The sequence below is a fragment of the Parasteatoda tepidariorum genome, chromosome 11 (assembly GCF_982258835.1).
Source record: "Parasteatoda tepidariorum strain Cologne lab strain chromosome 11, Ptep-v5.0, whole genome shotgun sequence".
NCBI classification, from domain to species: domain Eukaryota; kingdom Metazoa; phylum Arthropoda; class Arachnida; order Araneae; family Theridiidae; genus Parasteatoda; species Parasteatoda tepidariorum.
This window is the reverse complement of record NC_141765.1, coordinates 60993273-61020735: the sequence shown is the minus strand read 5'-3', so window position 1 is coordinate 61020735 and position 27463 is coordinate 60993273. Positions and strand designations below refer to the sequence as shown.

At 27.9% G+C, this 27463-nt stretch overlaps 1 protein-coding gene across 5 annotated transcripts in view; it reads left to right on the top strand.

The window, feature by feature from the left end:
* The window catches only part of larp (La related protein), a 54823-nt gene that overhangs the window by 5795 nt on the left and 21565 nt on the right, over positions 1-27463 (top strand). For 3 of the 5 annotated variants that reach the window (XM_016061352.4, XM_016061353.4, XM_087154856.1), the window contains 14 exons: positions 5847-5911; positions 7961-8017; positions 8738-8879; positions 11276-11431; positions 11511-11594; positions 12481-12631; positions 15239-15383; positions 16644-16812; positions 19120-19241; positions 19692-19789; positions 23804-24014; positions 25088-25252; positions 26008-26117; positions 26370-26509. In XM_016061352.4, coding sequence (XP_015916838.2) covers positions 5879-5911; positions 7961-8017; positions 8738-8879; positions 11276-11431; positions 11511-11594; positions 12481-12631; positions 15239-15383; positions 16644-16812; positions 19120-19241; positions 19692-19789; positions 23804-24014; positions 25088-25252; positions 26008-26117; positions 26370-26509 — 1783 coding nt within the window. In that variant the 5' untranslated portion in view covers positions 5847-5878. The remainder of the gene's footprint in view (positions 1-5846; positions 5912-7960; positions 8018-8737; positions 8880-11275; positions 11432-11510; positions 11595-12480; positions 12632-15238; positions 15384-16643; positions 16813-19119; positions 19242-19691; positions 19790-23803; positions 24015-25087; positions 25253-26007; positions 26118-26369; positions 26510-27463) is intronic. The other 2 variants (XM_016061354.4, XM_043043952.3) reach the window with 1 other exon arrangement.

Here is a 27463-nt window from a genome sequence, read left to right as displayed (position 1 = left end):
TTGAAAAAACTGTTGGAAAATGGCTGAGAAAAATTGTCATAAACGCAACCTAGAATTACAATGGAATAGTTGCAAATCAAATGCTTCAAAAAATAATTACTCTAAATTCTAGTATCATAATGCTATTATAATAATATTGAAAAAATATGAAATGAATAGAATAGAAAAGAATAGAAATATAATGGCCAAAAAAAAAAAAACTGTTGGAAAGCCTTGTGGATTTACAATGGAATTAAAGATTAGAAAGCATCAAAAACTAAACAGTTTTGTTTAACTTTATTTTTTATTATATACATAATTTTAAATTTACTATAAACAAATAAAAAATATTTCATTTTCTGTTAAATATTTTTCCACTTTTGATTTTAATTCCTAATTTATCCTAACATTTGAGTTAATTCCTAATTTGATTTTAATTCTTTAAACGAAAATTAATTTGTTTATGTATCGTATTTCTGAAAAATATCCATACAAAATAAATTTTCATGCTTTCTATGCAGGTATTTTTAGATTGAATTATATCTTTAATGAATGATTAAAATAATATCTTCCATTTCCATGTATTGATAGTTTTTAAAATGAGTTAAATTTTGTAATTATTGAAAGAACCTAAAACTCTTTGATTATTCGAATCAAACTTGAAATTAAGATTGTTAATATCATTTTTATGTATTAAATATATATAAATATATGTAACTTTCGCTACATCAAAAGTTTTAAAACAAAGGACGTTTTTTCAATTTTTTTTTTTCATTATTATTATTATTACTGGTTTTTGTGGTGACTTATTCTTTTACTCTATTGCTAGTTTTGCTTGTTTTATTACTAGTAAAAAAAAATTCACTGTCAGATAGTTAAAGAACAACCATTTAAGACATTCATTTTTACATTAATTATTTTAAAAATGGGTGCTATATTTCAATGCTTTAGAATTAATTCCTCTTAATGATATTAGATATTTCCGACCTGGCGAGGAAATTTTAAAGCTATTATTTATAAATGATTCCATTCTTGGAAGTTTGCCAATTCCACTGTAGTGTATCTACCACTACAAAAGTATAATTCCAATTCACTAGTATCAGGGTTGGCAAGGTTTATGACAGAATGGATTAATCCACGGTTTAAACCGTCCTGTCCGAAACCCTTTTACTCAAATTATGTCACAATTTTATCTGAACAATTTATTTTTCAGTTATTTTGTATTTTCAATTTAAACTAATACATTTATATTTAAAAAAACATTTTTTTTTTAAAAATAGATGTCTTTTTTATCATCTTGTGATGCAGAAATTATAACATTTTTTTAAAAAAATATTGTGAAAAATAAAAGGTTAATTTTTGAACAAATTTAGTATTTTTATTAAGAAAAATTATTATTTTTTAATACTGCCATATTTATCCTTATGCAAAAATATTATTTATCAGTATTAAAAGCATATTTATATTTAAAGGATTAGTTATTCACTTTTGTTGTTCAGTGAATTGTGGAGCTTCAAAAATTATGAACCTTTTCCTATTATATTATATTATTTTCTTTTAATAAGTTATAGTAAATTGTATAAAAAGTATCAAATATTTATTGATGCATGTAATTATTATGTGTACAATGGTTACACCTATAGAAGTTTTACCTTTTACCAAAGTTCAAGGTTTTGGACACTTTAAGACAGTTTAACCCAGTTAAGGACAGTTTTACCCAGTTTAAGACAGTAAAACCCACGTGTCCTGTCCAAAACCAGTTTAGGACGTCCAAAACCCCAACCCTGACTAGTATATAAGACGTGTTAGCTCGATTCTATGATGGGGTAGTACCTTTTCAGAGATGAAGGTTAACATTGTCAATATCTACTTTCCCCACATTGGTGACTCGGATGTGATATGAACATGCAACCTTCTGATCTGGAGTCAGGCAGTGATTATACAAAACAGGCCGGCACTGTAGAAATAATTTATAAAAATTTTTATGATTTGTTTTAGGCATGAAAAAAAAAAATTTAACTCAGTTTTGAGCAAACTATAAAATCCTTGTTTACAAAAACAAAAAAAAAGTATCTCTGTATACGCAGGTAACTGCAAAACAGAGTTTTTTCTAATTGTATTTTGTTTTTTGTCTGTGTATACAGAGATTGTTTTTTTTTTTTTTTTTTTAAATTTAGATTTTATAATTTCTTTAATGGGGATTTTAAGGGGCTACTTGTTTTATTTAAATACATTTTGATTTCTATCATTTTATAACACATATGTTTGTTTATTCATGAATAAAATCAAATGAATATTTTTATATAAACTTTATTTTCCTAAAATATTTTGAAAAGGTTATTGTATACTGAAAAAAAGCTAAAATTTTTACTGAAATTTTGATCCAAATAGAAACTTTGTTCATGGGGAATATTAGGCTCTGAGAATTTTTGCACTCCTGGGCAATTCCATGGTGTTGGACATAAGAAAATGAACAAAACTTTCATAGAAAAACCCTCTCATGAAATATAAATTAAGTTTAAAATGATTATATTTTTATATTAAATATTTGGTACATCAAGATTTATTAAAAACAATTTGTTTTGCAACATATAATAATAATACATTCAAATTAAATGGATGAAATTGTAGGTGTCAGACGGAAATCACACGAAAGCAAAAAATGAGTATTCATTTGCAAATTGTCTAAACTAGTGTTTCCCAAACTTATGACTTTTGTGTACCCTTTCTAAATTTTTCATAGCACTGTGTACCACTAATAAAAAAATGAATGTATTTTTTACTATAAAAAAATTGCACAAGAGTTTAAAATCACAACTGGTTGTTGACGCCACTAATTATTAACTGATAACTCTTCAAAAATAGTCAATCGAGAAATACGTAATCATAAATTTTCATGGCTAACTTTGTTTTTAAATAAAAAAAATTTGAAATTTTCGTTTGGTGCAAGATATTTCCCATAAGAATGCTTACCTCCTCTAAACTGTTCCCGTAACCCTGGGGTTACACGTACCACACTTTGGGAAACACAGGTCTAATCCCTGTGAATTTATTTGCAATTTAAATGTGAACTTTACTGAATTTAAAATTTGGCATTTTTATGAAAGTATGTTGTATCTTGACTAGTAAAATTGGATGCATAATAGGTTTGAAATTTTTTACTGTGGTGTCGGTATAACATTTTCAGTGTCAGATGTAAATTCTTCAAGTTAGATATAAATCAAAGTTAATGATAACAATTAAGTGCTGAAGCTTATCTTAATGACTATGTATAATATTTTTATTTATTTATTTTATTTTCACGAAATAGCTTCTTTAAATCTAAATTGTCCTCCATTTCTGGTTGGAAAGGGTGATTGATGTATTTAATTATATTTTATATCTTGTAAAAGATTTTGTCTTCTACTTGTGGTCATTTTAAATTTCCTTTTGGTCCATGCATTACAGAAATTTAAATATAATTTTAAACAACCTTAGCAAAACATCTGGGATAGTGATTAGAATCATAGTTTACAATTACCCAATTATGAAATCTAATTTTGTGGTTCGTGGGAGTGTAAGGTTTTCATAAATATTGGCACTACTCTTATTCTAATCAAATTATGTGTCTGAAATTTGAGTTTCAGTAGGTGATAAATTTGAACCTAAAAACTAGTAGAATCAAATTTGAAAATAAAAACTGCTGCTTGAATTGGGAACTTGGTCATTTATTACATTCATTTATTGACTTTATCTCAGCATATTTTGTTTTTATGAGGCAAAAATAGTAATCAGCAAATTTATAAATAGTTCTCTTTATGTGATGATTTTTTTTTTCGTGAAACGAAATGAGTGAATTTATGTGTGAAACAAAATAATTTAAAGATTTGAAATGTTCTAAATGCAGTTGAGTTGTTTCACTAACGATTAAAATTGAGTAGCTTATATCAATATAAATAAATAAAAATAATCATTTTTAAGTTCATAGTATAAATAATTCTTAGTACAGCATAGATGAACAGATTGTATTGAGTAACTGAGGTGAAATACATTATTCTAAATGGACCTAAAAAAATATTTAAAGGGTTTTGATCATATTTCACTTTGTTTCATAAAGAAAAGGTAAAATAGGTTAAAACAAATGTAGTGAAAAACAATGGTGTTGGATGTAAATAGTGTCAAACGTAAAAATAATTTATTATTAATTTACAAGAAAAATATTCATTATTTTCAAAGTCAAGATAGATTATTCAAATGAAACATTGAATCTTGCTTTATCATTATTATTTCTATATTTTCAGTTTTTTACCTTCAAAGTGACACTTTGTTTGCATTAAATTACTAATTTTAAAATTTTGGTTATCTGGTTGACCATATCATGGAATAGCCCTTTTGCTTATATATATAGTGCACCATAAAAAGACCACCCTGGAGAGCTTTTGATCTCATGATCGGATCTTCACTTCCTCAAACTCAATCTTAATGGTTAAAATCCGATCATTAGATCAAAAGTTATTCAGGGTGGTCCTGTTTTTTGGCGCACTGTACGTGAATATTTCCAATAGTAGTGAACTAATCTTAATTGTATTAATGTATAATTAGTTAACTGATTAGTGAACTTATTATAATTAATAAAAATTATGTTTAAATGAGTTAATTTTTTCAATCCATTAATTCAAGGATTTATTTTAATTTAATTACTATTAATATTTAGTACAATTAGTAGAATAAATCTCTTAGTTGCTTGTTAGCATCATTCGAAAGAATAATTTCGAATTTCAGTCTTATTCATACAAAACTGCACTTGGGCTTTAAAACTTTTTTTCTCGTGTTTCAGGGAAAGGAGAGGCTTGAAATGGGCAGTAAATGAAAATTGATTTTACATATAATGAATAAGATGATTGAATGTTTTTTTTATGCTGATTGTTTTGGTATTTTTATTTTCAATAATTTAACTGATTGGATAAATAGTAATTTTACACATTTTTATTTATAATCATTTGATATTTTCTTCACCAAAATGTAGGTTTTTGCGAGTGATTCTCAAAACAAAAAGTATTCAATCATGTTATTGAATTATTTTGATATTAAACTCTTGTAATTTTATATGTATGTTTATTTATAAATACTTATTTATAATAGCTAATAAATATTCTTACACTAAAGTTTTGGGTTTTTGACATTTGTCTGAAACTATGTATAAAAGGGTTTTTGACATGACTGATAAAACCATGGTTAAAATCAGATGAAACCGTCAATTGTCAAAAACTTGCCAATCCTGATTTTCACTCCTGGGAAAAATTTTGAGGAGTGAATGCGTATTGGTGAATTCCTTTCAGAACCTCTTCAACTAATGTTAATAACTTATTTTTAAAAAAAGCTTTTAACAATACCACAATAAGAGCACAGAAACAATGTAGTTCTAATGGGACTTCTCTTTTAGTTTTTCTTAGTAAGACTGCCTGAAAAAATAATTAACGTTTTGCTCTTATATGCTCATATATTTTTTGAAAAAAAAATTTCGTTGCTCTTTGAACTGAACTGAGTAAAAAATTCTAACAATCCAAAATTTCAAATGTAACAATTCACTGATTCAATTAAGCATTTAATTGTTTTTTCCCTTAAAATAATGGGGTACAAAGGAGACTAAAAGAAAGTATTGAGTAATTCTTATAAAACAGTGAAAGGAAATCTGTCTTTTTACTACAGTTGAGTTTAAAATCTGTCTTAATTATTAAGTAAGTGCCCCCCCCCTTTTTTTTAAGCACAGCGATATGTTAAATACTTCTGCTTCCTTAATATGTCTAACAGCCTTTTTTTTTTAAAATGTGGAATTAGATACATTAATGTAAAATGTTCAAATTAATTTATTTTTATTTCAATTATAGAATTAGAAGAGTGCATTTCAAGAACGCTAGCTATGCAATCTCCAGATGTTGTTGAAACACCTAAAGTAAGTATTTTTCTTTTTATAAGTTTTTCCATTGTAAAATTCAGTTGCATTATTTAGCTTCATTGCACTATTATGTAAAAGAAAAATATCTTCATTAGATGAGACAAAATCTCTACATTTTAGTCTTCATGTTATTTGTTTATTTGACTTAGTCTAGCTCTTTTATTTATAACTTAATATTTAAGTTTGTGGCATAAATAAATGTTAAAAAGCTAAAATGTGGCAGGAGGTAAGGCTGGAGGCTATGCCATAACCATTTTGTTATTTTATTTACTTATTTTGAGATTTTATTGTTTTATATATTTTTGATAGCTTTTAGTCCGTCTGTATGAGAGATTTTTATATGTTGATTTTCATTGTCAATGTCTTCATCATTTTCTCTAGATTCATTGTTTCATTTTCATTATTGGGGATAATAATGATATTGTTATTGGATCAATTTGTTGGATTTCCTTTACTGAGTGTTTTGAAGATCAAATTCAGATTTTCTTTTGTTGGTAGTTTTAAAAATAAACAAGAATAAAAAAAAATCTTTTAAATATTTGATAGCTTGGTTAAAGTGGAAACTACTATATTTACATTGAATTTTATAATTGTGAAAATTGATAAGAAAAAAATTTAAATCTCTATTAAAATGCTTTAATAATTTTAAGTTGATAATAACTTCTAAAAAAGTTATTTTTTAAAAAATCATTCATACTTTTAAAGAGATTAGTTGATTTAAATCATCGAACCCGGCTTCAGGATTCATTTCTAAAGTTTCTATTTTTGTTGATTTATTTTGTTTGATAGGAAAATATATCTTGGTTTTTAAAATTTATGATGATTTTATCCCATCCAGTTGAATATATAATGTAGAAAAATTAAGTCTGATTGTATAAATTTTTTTTTAAGTGTTTTATCTTTACTTATTCTTTCTCAACTGGGTGTGTGTGTATATATATATATTAAGAACAAGGAATTTTTATTTTCTTTAGCTCATATACATACATCATAAATTTGTTATTTGGGAACAGACTTGTTATGCTTTAAGGAATATAATAATGTGATATTGAAGCTTAAGAAATTATATTTGAATAGGAGGATCCTCCCTTAGCATTTCATATCAATTGAAGTGTAATTATAAATAGCAATGTAACATAATAAATGTGTGCAATCAATTTTTGATTTTGTATTATAAAGCATTATATTACAAGCAATTTATTAAAACAAAAAATACTAAATGTTTTAACTTCCATTCTTTTAGATATTAATAAAACTTCTATCTTGCTGAGTATCACTGTCAATAACTTTTAATAAATTTAGTTACTTGTAATATACCTACACCAACCAATCTGGTATCATAAATTTAATTTTGTATTCTAGTGCAACTCTTTGAATTTTAATATTTTCTTGCTGCTTAAAATGCCATTAAAAATTAAATTATGGATTCAAAATTTTAACCTTTTCAAAAGTTGAAGATGGAATCAATGTTGGATTGATAAAAATGCCAATATCTAAAAATTTATAATGACATTTTGGTTTCAAAAATTTACTGTATCAGTTATATTGCTAAACTTGAGAAAAGTACAAGTCTTAGGAACTCAGAACTTTTAAACTTCTTGTTTATTTTTCCAAAAAGAATAAAATATTAATGTGTTTTGAAAATTATGTAAATTCCTATCTAAATTAAAAATAAATATAAGAAATAAATTCTTCATAATCATCTTTTAATGGCTAACATTCATGAGTAATTTTTTTTTATCCTGTCTTATTTTTTGGCATATTTATTACTCTTAAACACATAAATGACATCAGTGAAATCTCACGGTATGTTTATCTTTTATACCCTTATAATGTACTACTAAATCGACCAGTGTTCTTTCTTGGATATTTTAGGCGACATGTGATTTGTTAACATATTCAGGGAAGAGCTCTAACTTCTAAATAATTTCAAAGCTGCATATGAAATACTAGTATTGGCTTGATGTGTTGCTAATAATTTTATGTCTAAATCATACAAACTTGTTTTGCAATTAAAAAGTTAACTTTTTTATATATATTTTATAGGAGGATCCAAAATCTTTAAGTGAATGGCCAACTTTAGGAGAGGTTCATATGAATGAGGTAAAGTTTTTGACAACTTAATTCCTTCTGTTAATGTGAGTAACAGTAAATAGTACAGTATGCTATTTATTTTTACTCGCTTTTGTTTAATGAAGTATAAATATGTTTGCTATTACAGTTTTTATTAAAATTTGTTTAGATTTAGATTGAATGTATTCGAGGATGTTGATTTACTTTTTAGGAAGTAGCCAAATTAACATTCCACAATCTTCAAAAGCTGATCTTTTTATTCTGAGGTTCAACCTCAATCAGAATCAGATGCAGTTGGTTGGTAAAATAAACAGTTGCCTTTTGATCTTTTCTTTTTATCAGGTTTTTGGTTATAGTTGAAGAAGAAAGTAGGAGGTAACAATTATTTTTAGCTGACAGACCTAAGATCAAGCACACTGAAATCGCATTTTTTGAGGCAGAAGTAAATAAATTTAATTTCTTTATTTTTTTTCCTTCAAATTTCTGGAAGCAGACACATATTAGATTTTTTTTTTTTGCTGCTTTTGTAGCTTAGTATAAACTTATCTCAACAACATCAAAGATATTAGTATAATTTAATGGTTAATGAGCTATACATGTATTTAAATATGAATTAGTTTTCTGAATACCTGATTTTAGCTTCTATTTGTCTGAAGCTTTCATATTTGAATTCAAATATAATTGTAGTAAAATTTGTATGTGTTCTTTATTTTTAATTAGCCCACGTACTTATGCATTTATTTTTACTAGAAGCATGCTACCACTTCCACCAATCCCGTTACTGTAAGAAGTTCTAAAGAGCAAAGTCCAAATGATAATGGTTTAGATGACGACTCTGCCAAGGAAAACCAAGACTCTTCTAAATCAAATTCTGCACAGCAAAGAAAGAAAGGTATAACAAATGTTTTTCTATTGTTTCCAAAAAGTTTTTATGTATAGTCTTACTTCTTTGTTAAACAACACTTAATGATATGCATTCTTAAAGCAATGAATTTTTTAATTTATTTCTACCAACACACATTTTCATGAACTTAGTTTTATTGAACTAGTATTTGAGTTTATGTTCGTGAAATGATCCTCTCCATTGGTAGTTAAGCTGGATATTATATTTGCAGGGACGTGATTCCTCCGCGGATGTCGGCTTTTTTTTTTCTTTTTTTCAGATTATTCCATTTTTCCCGCTAATTTCTGCAGAAATTTTTTTGCACAAGTTAATATATTTTATGAGGAATTTAATTTTCCGCAGAGCGAAAGTATTGAAGTCCTCATTCCTCCCTCTGAAGTTTCTATCTTCTGATGACTCATTGCGGGCACCGTGTTCTTTTTTTCTGTTGGATGCTTTGACTGTGTTTAACTATTCGTTTTTGTGCACTACAAAAAAGTCAGTTCCTTCACATTCTTGTTAGCATCTACAAAGCAAATAATATTGGTAATGAAACTAGAGAGCACATCAGACATTTACAGCGAACACTTTCGAGTTCTTACAAAGTTCTTACACAAACAGGCCAAAATCGTAAAAACAGAATTGTTAAAAGATTGTTTGAATGCCATTTAGAAACTCGATTAATTTCAAATTTGGTGTCTGTGTTGTTACTCTTTAAAGAATATGTAAACCTGTTTCAAAGTAGTGCTCCACTTATACAGATTTTACATGGCAAACAGTTCTCATTAGTTAACTTTTTGGCATGCTTTATTAAAGCTGAAAAATTTGCCACGCTCAAAGATTCCTGTAAAAAATTCAATCCTTTTAATGTGGAAGACAGAGTTAATCACTTGCCGAATTCTAATAAATGTTTTGCTGCCAGTTACTATCTGATGATAATAACTTAGCACCTCAGTCGCATGGCTTAGAGACGGAAGTGTCCTGCAGTGGACTGATCGTTAAGACACGGTTCCCAGCAGATCACCAAAGTCAAGCATCACTGGCTGTGGTCAGTGTGCGGGTGGGTGACCACTTGGATCAGTCTGCGTAGGGACCGAGGGTGTGCGGTATTGGTCCTCGTTAAACCGGGCTACCGTAAAGTGCTCGACTTCGCGCGCAGGTTGTCGTGCTACCGAAGCGGGGGTGCCATCCCCTCCAGAGAGGATCAAAATTGTGATGGCATGTCTTCGGATCATCCTCCGGGATGTTTCCTAGACCATCGCCAATAGCCCATTGTGCAGCTTTAGTGCGACGTAAATTAACAACAACACTTGCCTACAAAATCTATATTTGTGGGGGGAAATGTTAAAAAGCTATGCATTTCAGCTCCAAGGTCTCCGATGTAGACTGTAGAGATGTTCAAAAGGAATGTTTTAAAAGCATATCTGACTTGTTCAAAAACATTTCAACAAAAGATGCCATTAGATAACTTGCTATTAAATGCAGTTTCAGCCATTGATCCTTCTTGTAGGCAACACTCTCTCTTTGAAATTCGTGAAAGATCTACCTCTGGAAAGATCTACACTACTAACATTAGTTGCCAGTTAAAGGAGGCATATGACCTGGAAGCCCAATGCTACCATGTTGCAGCCTGAACAAAATGAGTCTATAGATAACTGGTGAATAGAAATAGAAAATTCTACAAGATTTCCACTTTTGTCAAACATGGCATGTGCTCTGCTTACCTGCTTTCATGGACCCAAAGTGGAGTTCAGTTTTGGCATTATGAGCTCTATTATAGCAACGGGGTCCAATAGGTTGAATGTAGAATCGTTCGACGTTATTCAAACTGTCAAGTATAAATTTACAGCCAAGAAAGAAACAGCAGTTGAGTTTTTTTCGCAAGGACTATTTTCTGCATGAGCCAATCGATAGAAACCTGTGTAAAATCAGCATACTTAAATTACAAGAATAATGCGGTTTTAAAAAGAAGTGCGTCAAGCAACCACATTCCTCAAATCAAAAATTCATTTCTTTTGAGAAAAATGTTCCTTCTCTTTCAACTGAAGTGAATATCAATGAAAAGTCAGTGAAGAAATAAAGTACAGTACCTGTAAAGGGTATAAATTCTTTTCCTTCAAATAAGCATAGACTTAATGAGAATGCAGCTAAAAAATCAGTAAAAAAAAAAAAAAGACAAACCACCCTTCTACAAAACAAAATACGGAATGTTTCAAATTACAATCAAAGAAATGTTTATGTGAGTATAAAAATTAATTTTTTCTTAGTAAATTATCTGTATTATAAATCTTATATTTCTCAAAAAATAAGAGCTGTCAGAAAAAACATCTCCGTCTTTAGTATTTAAATTTAAATAATGATGTTGAACAAGCAGCATTACTTTCAATTAAAATGTATAATTTTAGGCTCTAAGCAGAAATGGGTTCCTTTGGATGTAGAACCAGTAAAAACAGACAAAAGGAAAAATACTCGGAATGGAAAAGCTTTTTCCCAAAAAGAAGATGCTTCTCTCAGCAACGGAGAGCAGAAAAAAAAAGATGGTGATTCTAAAAAGCAATCAGGTAAAATTTTCTAAAATTCTGTTTATATTCAGATTGCAATAGAATTGGTCATTATTTTTAATTCTAAATATCTTTCAAGATTCTCGAAAGGAGAAAAGCAGCCAAAGACCGAGAGGACGAAAAGGTCGTGGATATGCTGGAGATTTTAAATTAAGACGTAGAGGTAAGTTTGTCTCTTTTTTAATATGAATTCATAATGTAGTCTCTTTTTTTTTATTACTTTTTTTAAATTTTCAGCAATTCTAATTTTTTGCTATAATTTCACTAAGTGGCTACAGAATTGAAAAAAGTTGGAATTAAATTACGTTGCCATTAAATCAGGGGCTTAAGGTGCTTTTAAGTTCCTTTTAAAGAAAAGTTTTGTGCATATTTCTGGCTTAATAGTGCTTTGTTTCAAAGTATATGGATAAATAAATATCAACTAAATGCTTTTTGCCTATTTATAATAGTAACAAAATTAGTTAATTTTTTAAAATATTTGTAAACAAAAAGCTGTTTCCATTTTTTTTTTTTAGAAAATTTCATAAAATATTTGTCTTCATTGTTTCAATATAAACATATGCTTCTAAAAGTGTTTTCTGCTGTGAACTAGTGTGGTTGTAATTCTGATATTCTTACAGTTAATTTTAGCATGTAGTAAGTACTAGCAAGAAAGGGGGGCAATCCAATCGATTTCATAATAGTGATCAACTTGAATCATTCCAAATTTGTTATTTTATTTTCAATGCCCAATTAAAGGTATAGCTAGTGATTATAGGAGAACTGGAAATAAATTATTTCTATGTTCAATGTCACTAAACTATTCACAGTGTCACTAACACTTTTTTATAGCTAAGTGAGTATGTTCATGATAGTGCCCAATATATAATTATAAATGTTACCTCTTTATGCATGTTAAATATGAAAGCTAGTTCTGATTAAAGCTGTTTTTTATAAAATGAAAAAGGGAATAATTCTGATAAGTTATTCAGTATTTCTACCTAACCTTTTATTTTTCAATTATTGCAAAATGTTTCTCTTCCCATTTTTATATTATCTTTTTATTTTAGCATACTCTCAAGATGCACCTGGATTCAATGATTATCAAGATATAAATAATTTCTTACCCTCTGACATTGCTTATTATCCATATTATCCTTACTATTGGAATGGCTTTTCCATGGGAGATGAGGCCCTGAAAGATTCACTGAAAAAGCAAATGTAATTATTTTAGAGTTGTTGGTACATAATTTTTTTTTAATGTCTGTTTTTTCTAAATTTCAATATTGGTCTTCCTACAATAAAATTTTTTATCTATATTAAGTTCTGAATGAAAAGAACTTTTAGTTATGTATATTTATAACATTTTCCTGGGAATGTCATTATTAGGGCATTAACTTTTCAAAAATCTGCTTCATTTTTTAACTGAAAAATTTTTACCTATTGTCAATCAAGAAAATTCAAAACAGCCTTTACTGATTTTTAACTAGTAATATTCTTTTCATTTGTCTTTTAAATGCTTTGTAATTGATTAATAGGTTCATTGTTCTAGATCAGGGATGGCGAACCAATGGCACCCGACACAATATTTCGGGCACGCGACCGATCACATTTGTTATTACACAAATGTTATTACACTATGAAACATATGTAACAATTAAATTAAAATTCACAAAAAACACACAAAATAATTAACAATTATTAATAAAAAATTAACAATTAATGCTAAAAAAATCAATTAATAACCATAAAAAACAAACTAACAATAAATAACTAGCAAAAAAAAAAAAATAACAGTCCCGTTTAAACTATCATCTTACAACCTAATAGTATAAGTTATTTGTCATCTAATCTGCAACAATAGAAGTCACACTGATGTTACTTTAAGTTGAATTACGCGTATAACAGACATTGCAAAAAATTTTCTTTTCAATGTAAATAAAGAGCTTTGAGTTGATAGTATTTAGTATTATTTTCCCAATAATCATGAAGTCAAAATTATTTGACGGCACGTCTATGACCTCATCGAACAATTTTTTTAGAAAAAATGGCACGTTGGTGTATAAAGGTTCGCCACCCCTGTTCTAGATGAACTTATTTTTAATCTTGTTCTTTACTCTTATTTAAACTTAGTGGTTTAAAATTGTTTTATATTTCTCATCTTGCAGAAGAATTTTGATCTACTATTGTAAAAATATTGATATCAAAAATTTTTCACATTTTTTTCTTTGTTATTCTCTATTTTTTTCTTACACTAAATTATTTCATTTAGATCATATAATAACTTTTCCTTTGAATGTTAAATGAATATTGTATGCAGACATACCAACTGCTCTGCTTTGAGCGGAGTTTCTCAGTTTCAAAGTCTTACTGCACAAAGTTAATAATACTCCATTTTCCATACGCTAACTGATACAAAAGCAGAAATCTCTTCCCTCTTAATGCGTTTTCATGTTGAAATCACTGCATTTGCTTGAAGCATAACGGTGAGAATGTGTCTCGTCTTAGTTGAAGTTGATGTGTTAGTTTATGACGTGGCAGTCAGAATGTTGCTTAAACACTACCATTGTAGCGTAAGTGACTAAAAAATTTATAACTCTCCAAGTTTATTTTTATCATGTGTTGTTTACATAGCATTGGTTGATCATTAAAAGCATTTCAAAGCTTAAACATTTTTAAAATGTCATCTGAAAAAAAACCCAAGTTTTTGAAGATGATTATACAAAAGAATTTTCAATTTTAAAATGCTTAAAAATATTTGAAAATCATGTCTATTGCATTACATGTGATATGGATTTTACTATCGCACATGGTGAACCTGTATTGTAGACGTAATGTGGATTGTGGGCGGCTTAAAAAAATTATGAAAGATTGACTGCAAACCAGAAAATTAAAGTATTGTTCTTTAATAGCAGACTGTTACTTTATTATTGTTTTATTTATTTGGAGTAAAAAGGATTTCGTCTTACCGCATATAAATAATTTTTACTTATATGAAGGTGAGAATGGTATAGACTAATCATTATGTTTTTAAGTTTTGGTAGAGGCTTAAAAAAATGTAAAAACCGTTAAAATTTCTGCTTCAGCTATCTTTAACTGTAACAAAATTTAAAGATTAGTAACTTTTGTCTATTATAGAAACTCTATGTTTTTATAGTATTGTGTTGGAGTGACTTCTCTAACACCTGACATAATAGTAGTATTGTCATATTTACAACGATTATAGTTTCATGGTGTTCCAGTTAAGTAGATGCCATGTGAGGTAGATACTGTTTCATTTTAGTAGATTAAGATGATTTTCCCCAATTATTTATATATATATATGTGTGTATGTGTATTTATAATCTGTCCTTTCTATGTTTTATGCTTAATTGGCCAATTAGTTTTTGTAGTATTGAAAAATGTCTGGTTAATTCTAAACTTTTCATAAAAACTCAAATTTTTATTATTTTACTAGAATTAGTTTATTTTTGTTCCACGAAAAATAAGTTTTGCTTAATGCAATAAAAGGTGCTTTGTCATCAGCATTTGTTTCAATTCCCAAAAAATTTCCTATCTTACTTACTAGTTGGAATTTATATTGATTGAATAAAAAGTTTAAGTTATTTCTATTTTGGAATCCAGGCACATATCAATCAGCTTTTGTTATGTGAACTTAAAAGTGAAACTGCTTTGTAATATGTTTCCATAGTTTTATTATAAAGCATTTGTAGAAATATAACTTAACATTCAGAGATTTTAAATATTTTATAGTTTATATATGTATTTTATCAAAGATACTTGGACTTTCTATATGCTAATGCTTAGGGTTCTGGCATATCTTTTCAGAGAATATTACTTCAGTGAAGAAAATTTACAAAAGGATTTTTTTATGAGGAGGCGCATGAGCAGTGAAGGATATATACCAATTGCACTAATAGCAAGTTTTCATAGAGTTCAAGCACAAACCCAAGATATAAGTAAAGTGCTCGAAGTAAGTCTTTTGACTATTTAAAATATTTTTTTTTAATTGTCTGACAAATAAATCTTCATAGTGGAAGAATATAATTAAGTATCATTCTTATACTTGTTAATGCATAAACTTGTCATTGCATTCTGATTTTGATTATGATGAAAGAACAGTTTAATGTACTAAAGTCGGAAGCAACCATGCTATGCCATTCTTAAGAAAAGTAATTTGTCACCAATGGCCATACTCTAACAAAATTATAAGTTAAAAACGCATTGATACAAAAATAATGAAACATGAAAGAAACTCTTTAGAACACCTTTGTGGTCAAAAAGAATTGGTTGTGGAAAAAAATACACTATGCTAGTTACAAATAATTTTTTTATGACAATTACATTCTTACTTAATTTAGCATTTAATACTCTACCAGCTTCTGGGTATCTTCTTTTCTTTATTTTTACAATTATGTATCCTGATTTTTTAAATAAAAAAAAAACCACAAAACAGACTTTCATTGACCAAAACCTGATGTGAAAGGTAGTGCCTTTCAGATTAATCTGTCAAAAACACTTAATAATCTTCTAAGAAATATTATAATTATCTGTGAGTCTACAGATTAAGAAATGAAAGGTTGTTTTTTTTTTTTTTTTTTTTAAATTGATTACTTAACTCTTTGATAGATTTTTGTTTCCAAATTTTGTGCTTTGCCTTTTAAATTGATGTGAAGTTGTTTTTATAATTTTTTTAAAAAATAAAGCAGGGGTGACTATATTCTGGGTCATGGGTGCAAGTCTTCCGCCTTTCGAAAATGTCCGCGTGCGGAAGTAAAACGGAAACAAGACCGACTCGAAGACGGAGATCGGAAATTTTTTTTCTGCCCTTAAAAATATTTTTTAGGTCTACGTTATTGGTCTACTTTCTTATATCCTGTTGTTATTTTATCAAAAGACAGATGAATAAATATTTTTTGTACAGTATTTAAACTTAATGTATTATGGTAAAGCTTTCTTAGATAGTTTGCATATGTCGAGGGGGTATTGTGTATGTTAGGTATTTCAGTCAAAAAATTTTCAGTCTTGGCCTTTTTTCCAACTTGCACCCATGTTCTGGGTGTTCCTCGAAATTCCAGATTTTCAGTATCATCCTTCCAAAGTTAAAAACTAAGGATGTAACGAATGGTGATTTGGTCGATAATCTATTTTGATTTGGCATTTTCTAGTATTGTATTTACATGATTTTTAAATATTGACCATTATCTAAGTACTATTTCTTTTTGTAATTCAGGCAATCAGTGCTAGTGATCTGCTTGAACTTAAAGAATGCCCAGAAAGAGGCGCATTAGTGCGAACTTTGGTCAATCCTCATCAGTGGCCTATACATGATGCACTATCTGCTGAATTTCATAGTGATGGTCCTATGATTGTGCCTTCATTATCTGGGAAGTCTAATGATGGTAATTTACTTTTTTCTGACTATACACATTAAATCACAGCTAACGAAACGAACAATTTTGTGGAAATCTTTTTCCAAGGGAATAAAATTGGGCCTTAAACTTAACTGAAAGCTTTAATCTTAATTCTATCTCCCTGAAGAAAATCGGCTAAAGTTTTTTTTTTTTTTTTTTTTCCTTGTGAAAATAAAGAATCCACATTAAGTGCAATAAACTGAGGTTAAAGCTTTACATTTTAATCATGTATGCTATTTTTTTTTAAAAAGGAATCTACTGGACTTCAATGGTGACAAAACACTTTAATATTTTGTTTCTAATTTGATATTTAAAAATGCTTTAGAGGTATTGAAAATTTTAAATACTCTTAAAATTATAAAACTTTTTTAGAAAAAAATTACAAGCCTAGCTAGAAATTTTTTCAAGGAGATGAAAATCTTTAAGTTTATAATTTCAATTTTTGCATAAAGTTTCAAAACTGGACTGGTGGGATAATTAAAATGATTATGACTTTTCTTTATATCGTAGTTTTGTGCTATTTACATCATCAGTTAGAGGGCACTGTCTAGAGATAGACCTAAAGCCTAGCACTTATGTAATATAAAAATAGCATATTATTCACCATGAAATTTTTGTTTAAAATAGGACGAGGCTTTGAAAAACAGCCTAATAATTCGCAATGTTTTGCATATTTTTATGAGAATAAAAAATTTTGTAAGGGAGCTTCTTTTCAAGTATGAAAAAAATAAATTGCATATATTTTTTTTTTTGAACTTTAAGGTTTTAATAAATTCTTATTTATTATCATCATTAAGAGTGCCAGCTAGAAATATGTTAAACTTAATCTAATGGTTATAACCTGCTATAGTTCATGAATCTATTAATGTTCTTAAATGATGAATACTTTATCTTCTAGATTACAAAACTCAATAACATGATAAATCTTTGTTGCTTGTGAGTAAAATAAAATCAAAGAAATAATAACAAATATCTCTAAAACAGAAAGTGCTCAAAACAGTGACACCCATCACAGCTATTATATTTAAAGCCTGTAATGACAATACTGAATATTAAATTTTAATACCTTAATATTATTAATGATGATACGATCATGTGATTTCAGGTTCTCAAATTGTGTCCTTAAATATTTAAAATTTTATTTCTTTTATATATATGGATATATTTTTAATTTCTAGTGGTAAGATAAAATGAAAACTATCGCAATTAATGTAAGGAACCATATGGAAAACAAACATAAAAAAGAAGAAAAATGGAGAAGAAAACGGCTGTAGCAATACTTCTTGTTCTTTTCGTTTTTATTTTATTTTTAGTATGATCACACTTCCCACAATGTTGTATATCACATGCTATGATAACACCACCAGGCATTGTGAATTATATTAAAATGATAGATTTAAATATGAAACTTTTTTCAGCAATATTACTCATTAATATTTATATTTTTACTAATTGTTATCTTTCATCATAAAATCGAAATTAATAAATACCTCAACAATAAAGTTGTGCTTTGTAAATGACTATTTTAAATTTGTCAGTTTAAGTAAGACTTTTCTTTTTCATTATTAAATGTTTTATTTAACTACTACTGCAAATGCTGCTAAATTATTTTTTTTTTTATTTTCATTGCATTGTATTACCTGGATATCCAAAATACACTTAGAAATTGCAAGTGCGTAGCGTTTTTTAAAAGTGTCTATTTTTGTTTTTTAAAAGCCCATAAAGGTGCTTTTTTCATTGGGTGTCTTTAAAAAGTGCTAAATTTTCCCTTTTTCAAAATGAGATTTTTCCTTTACCATGTTGATTTTAGCTGCGAATTATGCAAAAAGACAGAGTTCACATTTTTCTATTCCAAGTTTTCACAATTCATTCACCCCCAATCTATTTCAACTTATTGTCAGTCCGCCATATTGTATGAAAACGCCATATTATTCAAAACTTCATGATTTTTAGCAATTGTCAAAAACAATGCCAAAAGTTTTTTTTTTTTTTTTTTTTTTTTTTTTTTGACATGGTCGAAACAAGATAAAACCGTCAATTGTCAAAAACTTTCCCACTCTGCCCAATTATGATACTTAAGTGCTTAAAATATCTTTTGAGTGCTTGAAAAGTGCTTATTTTTTGTTGAATAATTTGGCTACGCAGCCTGAATTAGTAATCTATACAATATACTAATCAGAGTATGTCATTTAGATGAAATAACTTTTCGTATCATTAAAAATACATTTACTTCACAAGTCGTATAAGTTTTGCAGAATTATTACATTTTGATTGTGAATGAATTATTTATTGTAGCGACAGATTCTTCTGATGAATTGGATGTTACGAAGACTACAGAAGCTATTCAGAAGAGTATTTCTAAAAATGGAAGTAGAAAGGAAGGACGATTTAGAGGAAAATCAAACCCTCCTATGATGGTATGTTTTTGTCTCTATTTTGCATTATTAAATTTACATAAGTCTGCTTGGATTTTTCTTTTAAAAAAAAAACATACAAGAAGCTTTTATCGTGTCATAATTAATTGTAATATCAATAGCTTTTGCACAGTTTAATGTGTAGTTATAGATTTCTTCCAAGAATAAATTACATTAATATTGGGCACTTTATTTTGCAAAAAGAAAGCAAAAACTTTTTTTTTGTAATACCTAAACTTACTATTTTTCCTGATGTACTAAGATTTTTTGTGCTGGTTATTTGCATGAAATTGGGATGTGTTTGAAGTTTTTGCAATAATAATTTTAATGGTTTTGCTTAAGCCTCATAACATAACTTAATTGATTGAAGGAAGCCGTATAAAAATATTTTCTTGCAGAAAAAGTGATACCAGGGTCGCATAAGTTAAATTTTTTTTTCTTTTGTTTGGACAGAATATTAAAGAAGAGAGTATTAAAGCCTCTGATACTGATGATTTAGATTTCAAGTTTGATGAAGATCTGGAAGAAGCTAGTAAAACTGCTGAAGCTGGGTAATATTCTTAATAATAATATTCTTAAACCCTCCAATTATTTACCCCTTGGTCAATCATATAAAAAAATTTCTTTGCTGAGTACTTTTTTTTTTTCCATTGAATAGTGTGAGTAGAACTTGCTTTTTGGTGTGAGGCCCTGTGGCAGAATCACGGTGACATTATTGCATAACATTACAAAGTTGTTGCAGAAAGATTGATTTGGATTGCAAAAATAAACAAAACATTTATTGCATATTTGTTTTCAAAAGATTGCTTTTCTTGAATAACGAAAGAGAAAAAGGCACTTTTGATACTCTAAAACAGGGGTTTCCAACTTACATGAGGCCGGGGGCCACAATTAAAAACACAAATCAAATGGCGGGCCGCAACTTTATCAAAATTTTATGTAGGACTCTTTTATGTTTGAAGGAACATTAAATATTACTGTCAGATTTTTACCAAGTAGTACAAAACAAAAGTGTTGAATTACAAATTAAAATAAGTAGATTTTTAAAAATATTTAATTGTTATTAGTAATATTTTTAAAAATATTAAATAAATAATAAAAATTCGGGCTACAATAACTTTAATGTGCAGCTATTAAACAATTAATGTGCAACAGATATCAAATTGTTAGGTATAAAACTTTAAAAAGGTTGGTATTAAAACTTACATAGTAGCACACAAAATATTTAATGAGAAAATTGAGGTTTGTCTGCTGCAACCACCAGAGAATAGATACTTATATTTTAAATTTACAAATGTGTGTGTAAATATTTTTGTCCAAAATGAGTGGTTTCAAAAAGTTAAATCTGATAACTTCTTCGAGGAAATATCAGATGCGGACATGCTAAATTATATTCGTAAAATACGGAAAAATTAAATAAAAAAGAGCAACATACACGATTGTTTTTGTATTTGAATAAATATTTTCTTAACCCATATATATTTTCTACAAAAATTGTAAGCAAAAAAATGACAACTAATATACTCTAGGTCGCGGGCCGCCAGTTAGAAACCCCTGCTCTAGAACCTTAAATAAAAGTCAGTAACTTTTAATAATGTTAGATTTCTGTAAATCAAAAATTTAAATTTTGAAACTGTCATAAAATTTTGTTTACACTAAGTTTATCCCTCTCTCGCCAACAAACCTCCCTTTTTTAGGGAATTTTTTCCTTTAACACTATAGTAATTTTTTAATGTAAATTTGTAAGGGTAAAATGCAACTTTGGCTTAATTTCAAGAACATGAGACAAAGAGCAATTCTGATGACTAGCTTGGGCTTAAATTACTCAAGCTATGGTAAAAATATACGTGTAAAATTGATGACATTAAAAGAAATTCCAAAATTGTGAACATTTGAAGGAGCATTTGATCCAAAATAAACCTTTTTGTTTTATTTTTTTATAATCAACATTTTAAATATGACATAAGATTAATATTTTTATTTGATCATCGTAAAATAGTATGATGCATTCTGCCAATGGGTGTTTTATTACTAATTCTGATCTATAACAAAAAAATTATATAGTTAATGCAGCATAGTTACCAACCTTTTCAAAATTCAATGAAATGAATTTAATCAAAATAATTGATATTTTGCACATTATTACAGCATTTGAAATTTGAATAGAGAATTCCATCATAATTCCATTTGTTGTTTAGCTCTTCATTTTTTTTTTTTTTTTTTTTTTTTGCAAATGTTTCTATCAAATAAATTGTCCAAAGAAACTCGAGTGCTTAAATATTACTTGATTAAAAACTTCGTCATTTCAAAAATATACGACTTGGAAACTGCATTCGATATGTTTCAAATGCTTAAAGCATTTGATTTTTTTTTTATTCATTTTAATTTATATAAGCATTCGATTTGTACAGATTCCATAGTAAACCAGCTTGCAGTAGAGGCTCTTTTTGCGACAATTATTAGAATTTTTTATATATATATCAGTGTTGCCAGATTAGGGGTTTCCCCCCTAAATTTAGGGGGATTTTTTATTTTCAGTGGGTATTTTAGGGAAATATGTTTTTAGGAGTTTGTTTTAGGGTTATTTGTGAATTTTACTAGTTTAATTTTGGTTACGTTCTAATATCAAATTTTATAACTGAATGTGTGAGATGGTAATATGAAAATCAATGTTTAACCAAAACGAAAAGATTAAGATTTAATTTTAGAACTTAACCCCTTTGTTGAATGTAGTAAGTTATTACTCTGCTCGATCAACCTGTACGTTTGGTGAATTTGAATTCAAATTATTTAAAATTTTTAATGTGCATGGTTTAAAAATAATGCAGAAGGATAAAGAAAAAAAAAGAAGTACGTACAAAAGTACAAGAAAGATTGGGAACACGAAAAGCAGTTTAAAAGTAAATTAATAGTACAATTGTTCATCCTTTTTTTTAATTAGCAGCACATTATTAATTTGTTGATAATAAAATATTTAAAAGTATTAAAGCAACGTTTTCTGTACATTATTTTACTTTTGTACTATTTTTTAATACTTATACATTAAGTTAAATATTTTGGGGTTTTCTTTAAATTTTTAGGGGATTTTACAACGCTATCTGGAGGTAAACGGTTATCAGCACCTGGCAACACTGATATACATCTACATATTTTTATAAGATATTAATGTGAGTGAAATTCGAATCACGCATTTTAATATTTATTTTTTGATGAAAGATTACATAAATTTTTTTCAATCAATTTTTTTAAAGTTATGGTAAACCTTATTTCCACTAACAGGTTTAAGGTACACTTGAGCGTTTCTTAACTGAAGTTCATGAATTTTAAAATCCTAATATTTTTGAACAATAGTATGTATTTCAATGCTTTAATCCCAAATTACACAAATGAGGAAAAAAAATTTAGAAAAAGTAATATATTCTTACTTTAACTTTTATAAATGTTTTCTTTTTATGTGTATATATATATATATATATATATATGATGGTGGCAGTCGTGCGAGCAAGACAAACAGACACAGGATTTTAATAAGAGTAAATTAAATTTTATTTTATCATTATGTGATGATGGAAAATGAGAGTGACACAAAATCATAGTGCTGCTCAATTAAAATTAGGGAAAATCTTGTAAAGAAAATCTGTAAAATGTCTCTTTTTAGGAAATAAGGGAAATCTTATTAATTGTAATTGGTTTATTAAATTAAATAGGTCACATGAGTCCCACAAACAGTAAAGGGAAAAGTGTCTTACTTTTAATTAATGCATACTTGAACCAAAAATAGATTAAGAGACAGGATGTGAATTTAACACTAGATTGCCTTAGTAAGTCATTTTGACTGCTTTTAAGTTCAATTAGAAAAACAATGATGTATATAATGACTCAATTACTTAGAATTTTGTACAAGATATAACTTGTACAAAATTTTACTAATAACTTGTTATATAACTGTAAATAATATTAAAAATTATTAAAAATCAATTTTAAACAAATTTCTTTACACATTATTTATTCTTTTACAATCCAGTCATTTTAACTGCTTTTGGGCAATATAAGTATATACTAAATTTCAGTCTTTCTAATGTTAAAAGTGTGAGAAAGCGTTTCGTTTTGAATAATAAATTACGAAAAGTACTAACATAAAGAGATTAATTGAAGCTTCTTATGTTACATATATATATATATATATATATATATATATATATATATATATATATATATATATATATATATATATATATATAATTTTGTCTACATATTAGAAAATTTTCATTTGAAAATCAAACTAACCATAGAGTTTCTAGGATTTTTTAAATTCCTATTCCAGTTATCACATGTCTGTAAAAAAAAATTCTGGAAAACAGCAGAAGAGAATTTTGCAGGATAAAAGAAATCTAAGTTTCACATACTATTAATGTTGATGACCAATGTTATGCAAATTTACGTAACCATTTAATCCTCAAAGTGTAATGCTCAGAGGGTTGAATGTGGTATGATTGAATAAATTATAACTATGAAAGAAATTATTACTAGGAAACTAAACAATTTTATTTTATATTCATCTTTAGATCTTCTAGTTCCAAAAAAACTGACTATGAGCTAAGTGACCAAGATGTCAATAAACTCATTATTGTTACCCAAAGTACATCTAACCGTAAACATGATCGTTCCATCAAGCAGTCTTTTCCTGCCTATGTGATGAACCAAGAAATCGCTGCAACTATAAATGATGGTCTACACATCTATGAACAGGACTTAATGAACCGATTCCATGGTGATGTAAGTACACTAAAGCAAAATATTTTTAGAAAATAAACTATTTAACTATGCACCTTTGTAATAGCAGTTATAAGTTAGTGATTCTGTTATTTATCTTTTTAACATGTATAAATATCCATGCTTGATTTGATGATGTTTCTACTTTATCAGTCGAACGATCTCATGACAACGGGGAATAGTTCTACAAATTTTAAGACCTAACATAACATTAACAGGGTTTCCACCACAGCACTATTTTCCATAAACTTCGCTTTCTTTTCATTAGACACTTAGTCACTTTTGATTGGGAAAAAAATCACTAATTTTAGTTAAAAATCTGAAAAGATGATCATAATTGATTAATAAATTGTTATTGAAAGGAAGTGATGAGCCACCAGTAAATGCTAAATTTTTAGCATAGAAGTAAAATATATGCCAGAAAAAACTTAAGATCTCCATAAAGAAACATGCGACTTGCACATGATCAATAACCCCCTAAATAGTTGAGTAAGTTTTGGGCAAGAAGTTCCTGTTCTCATTCTACCAGTATATTTTTGTCATGGATGGCCTGTGAGAAATAGTATGTAAACTTGCCCAAATAAAAAAAAAATGTTCCTCACCATAAGTTAGTAAAACATATGTCAATGTGGCATTTGCCATTAAGAATACAGTTTTGCAAGTACTTGAGCTATGACCTAACAATGGAATACTTCCATCAAAGAAAGGTCATCAGTATATAATCACAACGTTTCTGATGCAAGTTACAAGCAGCTTATGTTTCCAAATAAAAAAATCTGGAATTGCGTTGTTATATTCTAAGTTGTAAATATGTCACAATAATTACTTCATTGCCCCTTTTTTTTATCTTTTAATACAAAAATAAGATATTTTATTCATTTAATATTTCAAATTAGTTTGTTACCCATGTTTTTGCCATTTAAAAAAAATGAAGAAAAAAATTTTTAGTGAAGTAGTTTTGTTCTATTCTTACGATAAATTTATGTAAAGTTAAACTGTTTCCATTTAAAGTACTTTTGTGTTTGTTTGGAATAAAATAATAAGAGAAATTGAACTTATAACTTTTTCTTATGTAGACAAGATTTCAAGGTAATGGACTGTATTATGGATCTATGCCTCATTCCTCACAAGCTCCAGCAATTCCAGTTATGGATAATCAATTGCCTGGCAAGTGGCCTTTTCCTAATGGCCCACAATCTCGATTCTATCCAGTTATTCGAAATATGCCTGTTGAAACTGCGGTTAGTATTGATTTTTTGCTTTCATTTATAATGGCTTTTGCAAAACACTGACATCCTAAATTGTTACTTTCTCTGTGATAAAAGTTCTATAAAACCAAATTTGGATACTTCCATTGTTCAGAAATAATTTTAAAAAATCTGCTTTTTTTTCTCCAAATTTTTTCAAGTTTCCGACAATTTTCCAAAAATGGGTGGAGCTTTGGCAGTTGCACCTTTGCCTTTACAAGCGCAACTTCCGCTGTGGAGCAGAAAGTATGCTGTTTTTAATTATCGAGTTAGAAACAGTTTTGTTTCAACTGTCAATATTTGATCAGGGGTTTTCCTCCTTGTTGTGACGTATATTGAATTTGCGCATCCATACATTATAATTCTCGACTCTGCTAGTTAATTTATGTTCATAATAAATTATCAAATTTTTTGTTACCTGAATTAAATTCCAGCTGTTGATTGGTTTACTAATTAGCAAGTGTTTAGACTGTGTTAACTATAAAATATATATATTATTTTTTTTTGAAAAAATTTGTTTTAAAATTTGATGTTAAACTACCTTCCTTTGAGTTTAAAGTTAATGAAAAATAAAAAATATTTGAATTTTTTTTTTCCTTAATATGTATACATATAAAAAGTAAAATTTTCATAAAAATTATGTTGTGCCATGGGTGGTATTAAGGGCAATAAAACTATCATAAGTTTTTGATTGTTTATTGATTACATTTAAATATATTACTATATTGTGCTTATGTTTTTACATTTAGCGACAACGGTTTCAAAAAATGAGAAGCAATAGTGATGCTATGGGCCAGCATGTTGGTTGGGTCATGGACATAAAAGAACATCCCTCCCGGTCTAGAACCAATTCTACCAGGTTTGTAGACTTATGTGTCGTATTGTATAATTTTATTACAGGTGACTTGATTTATTACTAAACATTGAATGTATTTGTTATTACATGTATTTTAATAAATTGGTGTTGTATAAATGCCTATTTATTTTCTGTTTTAAAATGTATTAAAATTTATTTAAAAATTTGCCATGTTTAACCTGGTATATTTTAAGTAAGAACTTTTGATATGAATTTTTTTAATAACTGGTATTGTTTTTGTTCTTTTCACAATAGTGAAACTGTCATGTCACCTAGTAGTTATGGTAGTGCTCCACAATTTTTACCTGCGTTTGAGCATCCAAGTCACGCTTTGCTGAAGGATAATGGCTTTACTCAAGATTCATATCATAAATACAGATCCCGCTGTGTTAAAGGTAATTTAGATTATTTTACTGTCTTAAAATTATCTCTTAAACTATTTTTATGGTAGTATTTGTGTCCATATAATTATGACTCTCTGGCACAAAATTTTGAATTTTTATAATAATTTATAAAAAATAGATCAAGTCATGTATTTCAGATTAGATGTAAACAATGATCTTAATGTTAGATCTTACACATTCAGCAAATAAATAATCCTTGTTCTTTCTTGTGAATGAAGTGATATAACACATAAAGATACAAATTTTTTAAAATGTTGCAATGATATGTTCTTTTAAGCTGCATCTTTTAAATTGCATCAATTGAGTAAACATCTGCTTAGATCAATCTTCTTTAACACGATAAACGTTCACTATTGTGAAATTAATACTGCTTGTTTCGTTGCGATAAACAAGAGGGTAAAATGATTTCTTTTGGTGTCTAATGAGGTGGAAGTGAGGCGAATATTTACATTTTGGTTTTAAAGATAATTAGCAGTTATTTTTACTACGCTGTAAAATGAAAAAGAAACCATGCTCGGTCTATTAAGAAAGACATAACTGAATAAATTTCCTCTATTTGCAGAAAGTTCATACTATTTTTATAATATGCATATGAAGGGCTATGCAATGACTGGATAGTCCAGTAAAATTATACTTTTTTCTTCTGAAAATTAATACCCAAGGTTTTTTCATCGAAAACTTTGTCCTCATAAATGATACCTTAAAACTCCTCTACTCTCCTGTATGTTTTCTCCTTTTTGAGAAATGGGAGTGATTTTGAGGGAATTTAATTTCTTCTGCATCATGTAAGTAAGGCATTGTTTCTTATATATTTTTTCATGCTTTTTCAAATGAAGTCAATCATGAGACGATCAGATAAATATTTTCGAAGTTTTGTTACCTATATATTTTTTCACTGAATTGAATGAAACTATACAGGAGTCAATAGACCAAATTGTTCATAAG